Source organism: Lissotriton vulgaris, chromosome 1_2 (assembly GCF_964263255.1).
Source record: "Lissotriton vulgaris chromosome 1_2, aLisVul1.2, whole genome shotgun sequence".
NCBI classification, from domain to species: Eukaryota; Metazoa; Chordata; class Amphibia; order Caudata; family Salamandridae; genus Lissotriton; species Lissotriton vulgaris.
Window position 1 is genome coordinate 43,850,569 of NC_141686.1, and position 10,998 is coordinate 43,861,566.

The window sequence follows — 10,998 nt, forward strand, 5'->3', positions numbered from 1 at the left end:
CCAGGTAGTTCTTTAAATCTGCATATGACTGGACTCACCTAGTGTCTTGTGGTGGTCAGATGATGTATTTTGACTCTCTATCAGGCTGGTATTCTCAGTGGGGCCTGTGGAGGATGGAAAGACAATCAGCACCCCATTTCTATATAGAGTTAACTGTGTCTATTGAGTAAGTTTGCTGGGGACTTACCGCTAAAATGAATTTCTGGCGCAGTCCTACCGGTGCCCCCTCGGGCATTCCGGTGTTGTTGGTGTCTGAGTATACCAGTGACGTTAAAGTTCGCCCTGATACCAGTATGAAGTATCTCTGGCAGGTACTCGAGTTACCTGATATAGAGAAAAAGAAATGGGAGGAGTGAGGGAATTTCTCCATTTACCCGTTTGAATAAATTACAGGCAAGATGTTCATAAGAGGTTATAGCATAAGAACCTCTACCGAGATGGTAGATCGTGTCCCATTCAGCTCAAGGCAAATGGATATCTGTCATGTATGGGAGACTAGGGGGCTCCTCATTACATTCTTTGTGGGGGGGGGGAGAGGAAGAGGTGAAAGAGAAGGGATGAAAATGCAGATTACGGGTAAGAACAACAAAGGGTGAGATGGGAAGGGTGGAAAGAAATTAAGACAGAGAAACAGATTTGCTATAAAAAGAACTGTCCTCAAAAAACACAGTGGTAAAGCCTCCCGCCTATTGTACAAGTATGTAGGTAAAGAGATACAACAGGCAGCAAAAGCCAGAGATGTCGAACTATCTGAAAGAGAAACCAGGAAAGTTCACAGCCAGTGGCTGGTTAGCTTGTGGGAGGGATTAAAGTGGTTATTTCTTAAGGCCAAACAGACTCAGTGGTGGCCGCCGCACAACGAAAGGCGGGGGTGGGGGGGGGGGGGGCGGAAGGAGGAGGAGTACAGGGGGATTGAGAGTAAAAAAAAAAAACATTAAAAAAAAAAACTTACCACTCGCTGCCCGATGCCGATAGGTACCTCGATGCTTCACTCCCAGTAGTCTTTGGGAAGGCACAGGCTGCCCAGCGAATCCAGATGCTGCTCTCACGCTATGAGAGCAGTGGCAGGATTGGTCTGAGTGGCCTGGTCTGTCGCTTTGAAGCTGCCTCAGAGGGCTGTGAACACAGATGGGTTAGAGAATTTGAAGGGTGCATGTCTGTTTGGCCTAAGACGGCCTGCCAAACTTACATGCACACTTTTAAATGCCCCACCACTACTGCCTGTCATGGCCCGGCCTCCCACGCACGCTCCGTCAGTCAGAACTCCTCATTTTTAGGTCGAGGACCTAAAGGCTGCGTTTGCACAGTCTCCGGTCAGAGATTTAATGATTTGGAGTATAGAGCCTTAAACCTTCCAATCTCCTCCTCTCTACTCCATTGGCTGGCTTCCTAAACGGAGGCCAGCCAATAAAGCCCAGTCTCTTTCGGATTCGGGGGCGTGTTTTTGGCGTTATTTCCACCTGTGGCGTCATCTGTCACTCAGAACGCCAAAACACGCCCCCGAATCCGAAATTATTCGGATGTTTGCGGCCGTCATTTTGCGTTTTTCTTGCTAGCGCGTGTATTGGCCCCGAACCCTCCCCCCCCCCCCCCCCCCCGACCTCAGGAGCACCTCTGTGCTGCACCCCCCCCGTGAAAGAGGCAATTGAGCCCCCGTGTTTGCACATACTCGGCGGCTGCCAGAATCCCTATAAGGCCCGTTGTTTGCCTTTGCCACCTTTTTCCCGTTCCCTCCTCTTCCTCCTCCGACCATTTGCTGCGGGCGGGGGGCCAGGCCAGGGCTCCTGCGGCTGGCTGCTCCAGCTCAAAGGTAGTCGGACAAGTTCTGGTAAGGGGATCGGCGACACACGTAGACTTTGGCGACCCCCAGGAGGGCCGGAGCAAGAGACAGCCATCACGACACTCCCGGCGACGTGAGGCAGAACCGTCCGGGAGCAGCAGAAATCGAGGCCCCGGCTCCGGGCCTACACAGGAGATGCGGCAGAGACCCTTCGGTGCACCAGGGTCGGAACCAGCACTGCGCGTGACCTTTGGCGGCCCCTAAGAGAACCGGTGGAGCGGCGGCCCCCGAGACTCCAGTGGAGGTGAGGAGAGCGATGCGGGGCTGGTGAGGGCAGAAGGCTCGGGGGGCACACTCGAGCCCTCGCAATTAGGCTCGGCTGGCCCCACAGGCCGCGCTCCTCCGATGCAGTTGCGGTGTGGCCGGGAGGGACCACACCTAAGAGCGGAGTTACTACGCGGCGGCCCCGAGGTCTGTACACAGCGGGCCCCCACCGACACCTACCAAACGCGCACAGCGACGGCGTGGGAGTACTTTGGAGGCCACATTGGGGAGTTTACCCACAGCACAGCGACCGTCTGCCCTGCTGTGCGTCATAGACCCATCATAAGCCTTCTCGAAGCGGGGCCCAAGGGGCCACATATGCCCCGGGGACCTGTTCGGTTGTTGCCGCCCCTTAGCTGGAGACCAGCTTGGAACATGAAGCAGTGGTAGAGAGACCCCTGAAGTGGTGCCCTTGCGATTTTGCTCCTCCTCACCGGCTATTGGGGTTAGAGCTACAGACAACCCCGTACTTGTGCCGTGCTGACACCCGCCTCAACGCAGCAGATGACTACGTCTGTGAATTATGGCCATAAGATCCATAGATGTGAACACTCGGGGACTTTGGAATTAACTCTCTCTCCCAGCCTCGCAGACGGAAACATGAATGTGTGTGTGCGCGTGTGTGTCAGTGTGAGCGTGCCTGGGCGTGTGCGTGCATCTGTGTGTGTGTAGTGGTGTGTTTCTCCCGTGTCGGGCTTTGGAGATTTGCTTCTCAGATGGAGGTGTTTCACCCGAGCTGTGGTGCTGCTGAGCTGGAAGGGGGCTCCGCTCCTGGGGAGGAGGCGCTGCTCCTGGGGTGGGGGTGTCTCCCCTGAGCTGGAGCCGTGGCTCTCCGATGATGGAAGGAAGCTCTGCTCCTGAGCTAGAAGTGCTTCTTCTGAGCTGGGGCTGCAGAGCTCCGGAGTTCGAGGTAGGCTCTGACTGCTCCTGAGTTGAACGGAGTCCCTGCTCTCGAGACGGAGGTATCTCCCCTGAACTGGAAGGGGGCTCCGCTCCTGGGGAGGAGGCGCTGCTCCTGGGGTGGGGGTGTCTCCACTGAGCTGGAGCCGTGGCTCTCTTGATGATGGAAGGAATCTCTGCTCCTGAGCTAGAAGTATCTTTTTTCCTGAGCTGGGGCTGCAGTGCTCCTAAGTTGGACGGAGTCTCTGCTTCCAAGGCGGAGGTGTTTCTCCTGAGCTAGGGCTGCAGTGCTCGTCCTGCGCCATACTGAGGCGCTGTTCCTGTGGTGGAGATGTCTCTCCTGAGCTGGGGCTGCGGTTCCCCTGCCCTGGACGTAGGGTCTGCTCTCGAGGCGGAGGTGTTTCTCCTGAGCTGGGGCTGCAGCGCTCTGAGTTGGACGTAAGGTCTGCTCTCGGGGGTGGAGGTGTCTCTCTTGAGCTTGGGCTGCAGCTCTCCGCTCCCGAGCCACGATCAGTATAGACTACCCCCTCAGTTGCTCTCATGGCTTTAAGAGCCGCTGCTTCCATCCTGTAGTAGTCAGTCAGTCGTGAGTGAGTCACAGCGCCGTGCCCCCTCCACCCCTGAGTCAGGCCCACAGCGCCCCGTGCACCGGCAGGCACAGGGCGAATGGACAGACCCCCTATCACCAACGATGGGGCAGGCAGGGGTGTCATGGACCGGATAAATTACAAGAGAAGGGCACGGCATATAGTAATCAAGATGAGACGGGGTAACTGGGGAGGGGGGGCGCATCCAAGGGGACACATAGTTGTGAAGGTGTAAGGGGTGGAGGAGGACCAGCGTGCGTGCGCTCCGTGTAAGCCACATTAAAACAAACACGAGGTGATAACTTACAAGACAATACATTCAGCGAAATAAAGCACACACTACCCCCAGTGGCGTAATTCACAATGATGGTGCCCCCATGCAGAATGTGATGAGGGCAGTGCTTTAAATGGGCAGGTACTGTCCGGCACTGAGTACCTGCTCTTCTTTCATTTGAAAGGGAGAGTACCTGCACTTCCCAGCACTACTGCAATTCGTGTAATAGGAGAGTGCAAACCAACGGGTCGCCAATTAGTGAGTACCTGAACTTCCCAGCACTGCTGCAATTTGTGTAATAGGAGATTATGGGCACTTCTCAGGAGCAAACCAACGGGTACTCCAATTAGTGAGTACCTGCACTTCCGAGCACGGATACAATTTGTGTAATAGGAGAGTGCAAACCAACGGGTCGCCAATTAGTGAGTATCTGAACTTCCCAGCACTGCTGCAATTCGTGTAATAGGAGAGTGCAAACCAAAGGGTACTCCAATTAGTGAGTACCTGCACTTCCCAGCACTGCTGCAATTCGTGTAATAGGAGAGTACAACCCAACGGGTACTCCAATTAGTGAGTACCTGCATTTCACAGCACTGCTGCAATTTGTGTAATAGGAGATTATGGGCACTTCTCAGAAGCAAACTAACGGGTACTCCAATTAGTGAGTACCTACACTTCCGAGCACTGCTGCAATTAGCGTATTGTATTGTAATTGCATTTTTATAGCGCTTACTACCCCTAATGGGGCATCATAGTGCTTTTTTGGCGAGTAGCATGCTCCCATAGAGGATTTGTGTTGAATTAGTATAGTGAAACGTGCAAGTACATTTTAAGTGGTGGATAGGTTAGTTAGTTATTTGGATTTTGAAAGATAGCAGAAGGATAGAAGAGGAAAAACAGATTTGTATTTATATAGCACTTGTTACCCCTGATGGGGTGTTGAAGCAGACTACCCCAGAAACCCATAAACTTTTAGTGCTGAATTAGTATGGTGAAATATGAAAGTAACTTGAGTGGTGGATATTGGTCAGTTATTTGGAGTTGGAAGGGTAGCACAGGGATAAAAGGGAAGAAAGGGTTGCATTCATGTAGCACCTGTTACCCCTGATAGGTGTTGAAGCGCTTTTCTGGCAAGTAGGATGCTACTCTGGAGCCCATAACGGATTAGTGTTGAAAATTAGTATAGTGAAGTATGAAGTAATTTGAGTGTGGATATGCTATTCAGTTATTTGGATTGAGAAGGGTAGGTGGCTCTGTGTGGATAGCTTTTTTTTAGGTGGCTCTATGTGTGGGTGGCTCTGTCTGTGTGAGGGTGGCTTTGTAGGTGGCTCTATGTGAATGACTGTGTGAGGGTAGCTCTGTGTAGGTGGCTCTATGTGAATGACTCTGTGGGTGGCTCTGTTTGGGTGGCTCTGTATGTGTGTGTGGGTGGCTTTGTGTGTGTGGCTCTGTGTGGGTGTAAATGCAATAGGTCATGCATTTGCGAGCGATTAAGCTATTGGCATTGTAAATGACAATGCCATTTATTTAACGATTAAGCTAGTGGCAATGTAAATGACAATGCCATTTATTTAACGATTAAGCTATTGGCAATGTAAATGACAATGCCATTTATTTATGATTTAAAAAAAAAAATGTCATGAGCAATGCCAATAGCTCTACCTTTAATAATGCCGAGACCATTGCATTGTAAATGCTTGCTTTAGACTCTGACCAGTGGGGGCAACACTCCTTCGCCATTACGGAAGAGCTGCCTCAAACTTCTGTGTTTCTCAGGTGAAGACTCAACCTCCTACAAAATACGGTTGAGAAAGAGGGATTATCTGATAATGGACTTACAAACAATATATATGTAATTTATACTTGATTGAACATTGATATTCTTGCTACAAACCTTTTTATTGTTCTTTTACATTTTAGAGTCTAGGACCATCCAGCAACAAAGTGGGTGCAAGTTCGACAACAAAGGACTACTTTTACCGCATAATTTTGGCGATGCTCCTCCGAGTGGCAACTGAAGGGAAAAGAACTTTAGGGAGTAACAAAGAGACTTCATAATAACATTTTGATTGTGCAACGTAAAAACAAAAGTCGTTCAGAGCGGAGAAAAGAAGACAGAAAACATTTATGTTTGCCCATTTGTGCCCTGCGCATTTATCGGTGCAGTTTTCATCGGAACACCTTAACCAGCTGATTGACGAAATATTTCTGTTATTTTGGATCAGTTGAACTTCACTTAAAAATAGAAACGACAAGCCTGAAAAAAGGCCAGTTGGAAATGAAATGGGCCTAAGGTAATTAAAAGAGTGTACTCAGGTGTTAGCTGTGCGGCATGGATGAGACGGATAGCAGTGCCTTCTGTTGCACATGGACTGTTTCAAGGAACCCCAGTACAACGTTTGTATTTAGGGAGTACATTGTGCTATTCTAAGTGGGGTTGGAGGAGCGGTTGAATGCACCAACCGGGTTTGTAGATGGAGAGTTTTTTTGTTTGTATAATGACTGTTTTATAAGGTAAATATGATGAATCATTTTGTACAGGTCCCTTCTATTTCAGAAACAACATATCCCCTTTTCCGCTCCATTTATTTAAAAAAGACCCTGTTTTATGCCTTTTAGTGATGACAAAGTATTGTCCATGATGCAGACAGAATATATCTGGACTTTGATGTGCCCTTTCCTTTGCTGCAGTAATCATTGTTCAACCTCTGGTAGCCTATTAATGGATGTATGAAGTGGTATACATGCAAGAGGTTTTTCAAAATGATAAACTATTTAGGAGTCCGGTGGAAAAAAAACAATAACCCCTCCAGTTAAGCTTGAGGAAGAGGACCTCTGTTACCTTCCAATTAATAACTCTCACGTTTAATATGGCAAAAATGTCCAAGCCTTCAATGTCGCAGCCAGTGTAGTCTGATCCTCCAGGGTTTATGCACTTGGTGAGGGAATTAAAGGTGGTCGGCTTTAGAATGCCGAGGTCAGCGTCTGACTTAGGGAAAGATATTGTGGCTCAACAGTCACATTACAATGTTCAAAGAGATATGATTTCAATCGTCTAACTCTGGAACAGCAAACGAGTGCTATGATGAACTTGAGGTCACCAGTGGGGTCACAATCCAGTATCAGCTGTTTCGAGTCCCACTGTTATTTCACCCCCCGGACTAAGGGGATTGTTTCCCAGTGGTGGGCTAAGCAGGAAATAACATATTTCCCAATCTTGGGATAAAATCCCAGGACTGGAATGTGTTGGCTCCAGCAACAGGGAGTTATCTGGTAACTGTTCTCAACATCCTCTCTAAGTTGCAAAAAGAAAAAGTTTTGGCATCAGACCGCACTGCAGCAGGAACCGTTTTTGGCTCTTTGTAGACCTATAAACCATTCTCTTCAATATAACCAGACAACCGCTTGTGAAAAATTATTTCTGAATTCCTTTGTTTTTTGGTGATTATTAAAGTAGGTAATTTACTGAAAAGCAAACCCATGTTGTAATGAGGTGAAAAAAAGGATCTGTTATGTTCTCATTTACAAACATTCAAAGTTTTTCTGAAATGTTAGAAATAATGGTTACTTGGTAAAACAGAAAACATTCATTGCCTTTGCATCGCAGGGTGTTTTTGCGGATTAACGCTTTAGGCAAGGAAAGGAGTATGGCCTTATTTATATATCTTTTTTATATGTAAATAAGAGTTTTGGTATGAAGAGCACTCTGTTTATTTGCCTGTAGGAGTAGACACAGCAAGGAATGCGAATCAATTGGAGGTAGTCCACAAGAAGATTAAACTAAAAAGATGTTATTGCCATCACATGCTGCCTTGAGGATCCCATGCTAAATAACCAAACATGAAATTGAATGCATTTGAAGTTTTCATGAGAACCATTGGATGGTGCAGTACAGAGCATTGCGGGGATTTTGCGTCTCATTTAAGGATAATCAATGTATCTACCAATAGCCCAGCAATAGTCTTGGATCCTCTCCGACATGTAGTAACAAGGAAGGAGACGTTCCTTAAAACGGACTTGTTAAATTAGTAGACTCTGGGTGTTCTCTTACTGCATCCCTTTCTTCCCTTACTGCTTCTTGTTGTACTTCTTCAGTCTTTAAACCCATAGCCACACATTTTGAATCTCGCCTTTTGCATGGAAGCCCACAGGAGTACATGTTTAGTCTATTCTTGTTTATTTGTTACATAGTTTTTGATTCCAGTTTCCTTTGACTTGCCTCTCATGATGCTTTCTACCATTAACTAAATAACCCTATTGATTAATCTTTAACATTTAATTTAAACGCATCCAGTAGTAACATTTTAGAGATAGGTGGGATGGATCAAGTTAAGATCAATCGGCTTTGGTATGCTTTGGACATTAAGTTCTGAATTAGTTTTGACCGTGTTTATCGAAGAATATCTTCAGTGGAAGAACGAAGTTCAATTTTTTTTTCTGACGATGACTTAGAAGTTCACATTTTCTGGCTTTTGGGTGAGTAGAGAAAGTGAAGAGATGACTTGGATTCTGCTGACACTAGCAAACAAAACGATGCCTTGGAGGTGAGTTGATCGATTTGATCTGCAAATGCCCTCCATGATGGTACCCCACAGACCTCTGGCTTATTGGATCTTCAGGAATGATAGTAGTGCTTTTCGGACACGCTAATATTCCTCCTGAGTCAGGTTTTGCACTAAGTTCGTCCTCCTTCACCTGTGTAAAGTCCATACCCTGATTCTGACCAGTGCTAACCACTGCATAACCTCAGCAGTTGCTACAACTTAATTATGTCACTAGTTGTATGGCGTAAGTGTGACCTGTTGACTAGTGCCTGAAAGCGTTCTCTGATGTCACAGTTTCACAGGTGTGTTACCTACTGGCACCAGGCATTAATAAAGTACCCCTGCATCTCCACGAAGCACAGCTTGTCTTCCCTAAATTATTTGTCCAAGATCCTCCCATGCCTCTGCAGCAATGTATATTTTCTAGGGGAGATTTCCGTATTTATAATCTGCTGTACTCCTGTCCAACAATACTCCTCCAGATCCTGTGAGAAAATATCTGAGCTTTGAGTCTCATCACCTTTGAGAGTGTTCTGTCTATATGATTGTATGTACAGGTATTGTAGACATTTGTCTGGAGTGGTTTGCTCCTACGTTCACATTGTTGTTTTATAGGCACACTGGCTCTGACAGTTTGGGTGGCTCTGCCTTGAGGACTGTATAATGGGACATGATAGGAGTAACTGATTTCCATCTGAGAGTGTGGGTACTCTTAGGGCACACAAACTAATGATTTTCGCATAACGGTAATTACATGACACTTGGGATGCTGAAATTAAAAAAGAGCTCCATCTTTTGTTTAGGGAATGTGGTTGGGGCATTTTTCTGCCTTCCCATAGGACTGAAAATTGTAAACCTAGTTTTGTATTAATTTTAATTAAATAATTTGCGATTTCTCGATTACTATTAAATTTAAACCCGGTCTCTCATGACCAATATACGTATTTGCCACCAGTGTAAAATATGGCTTCCACAGTGCAGACTGGTGTCTATATGACCAAATTATAGATACAGATGCTGTATTTCTATATTTCAATTGTGTTGTCTGTTAATATTGTTACTTCTGGTCCTCTGCATGTTCACAGGACCGGTGGTTTGATAGCATTGGACCAAAGGTAGCCCAAGTTTTGCTTCCACAGAAATGTGAGAATTTAGGAGGTGTGATTAAAAACGAAGTGCCATCCCATCGTAGGGGTTATTAATTACATGGTCCATGGCCTATATATCTATTTCCTTTGCCAGTCACTGCTAAAATGTCCATCGTTCTACTTTGACTTAATAATTAGGTGTATTCACCATTTAGAACAAGCCCTATGAAAATGATGGCATATACTCTAGTTTTCTGCGTTCTCTCTTTTTTGTCCTTCAAAATCTAAATTATTTGGTTCGGTAAAACCCTACCTGGATATATACAGCTCTGATTAAAAAGTTGCTGGTTAATTGTTCTATTATTTGCTTTGTAGCATCAATTTAGGTATTCTGAGTAGAAAATTCCAGCACTTCACTGGGATTACAACACTCACTCATAAATGTCAGAAAAGCTTAGAAAAGCAGAATTGAAATCTGTTGTAGATATTTGATTCAATCTGCTTTTTTAAACTTTTTTGACATTTGACACAGTAGAATTTTGGGATGGGTCTGGTTTTCAAGAAGAAATATGTTATATAATGTTGAGGTAACTTTTGTAATTGAAGAGTGATTTAAACTGCAACCCAGTTTGACAGAATCCTGGCTCATTGCATCTGTCATTTGGTGGTAGTAATTTCAGGTAACCTGGTTTTCTTCATTGCTTCTTGTTCTAGAATTAGCGACTGTAGAACAAAATCCCAGATCCCTAGTTTTCATTGTGTTACTGTATCATGAATACATTTAAATTTGTGGAACCTACAATCATTTTCTGGTCTGAGCAAGTGACCAAAATGATCTCTTTGTCAGCAAGAGATTTCACTTTGCCCAAGTACGTTTCTGGTACAGTAACTCTAGCAGTAGAGTAACTGTACATAATCCAGTAGGCCACTGCTGTACATTAAAAGACCAAATATTTTTTAAAGCTGGATTTTAGTAGATCATACCAGACCCTTTTGGTTTTGTGTAAATAGGATAGTCACTGCATCACACTGCTGACTGCATTTCAAATTAAATATGGGTAATACTTGTTGGACTATTAAAAGAAAAGTTATGCCTTTGGTTTTTAGAATATTGTTCTACCTTAATTTATTTGTACGTGAGCAAAGATGTTCTCACATCACCGAAATATAACAAAGATTTTTTTATAAAGGTTTTACATATAGTGCATTGTTTTTCTTTCATTCTTTTTATTGATTTTAATCCTAAATAAAAACATCTTACATTTCATGATCGGTGTAGTACAGCTCTCATTTCTTTAGCTTTTCCCAAAAGTCTTGATATTGTAGGGTACATTTTCCATATCATACACAGTCCATAACGTAGCAGTTTTACCGGCCCATTATTAACGTCCCAGTATGCAGTCCAGTACTTCGCGTACAGATAATAACACAGCCCTCTGTGCATTTCAGGGGCCCCATGTTTTCTCTTATTTTTTTGGGTATCATCTACTCTCGTATACAT

General features: G+C 45.3%; 1 protein-coding gene across 2 annotated transcripts in view; it reads left to right on the top strand.

Moving 5' to 3' along the window:
* The window catches only part of IPO8 (importin 8), a 672,931-nt gene extending 662,164 nt beyond the window's left edge, over window positions 1-10,767 (top strand). For both annotated transcript variants that reach the window (XM_086952791.1, XM_086952792.1), the window contains one exon: window positions 5,786-10,767. In XM_086952791.1, the coding sequence (XP_086808917.1) occupies window positions 5,786-5,883 (98 nt within the window). In that variant the 3' untranslated portion in view covers window positions 5,884-10,767. The remainder of the gene's footprint in view (window positions 1-5,785) is intronic.
* The last annotated feature ends 231 nt before the right edge of the window (window positions 10,768-10,998 follow it).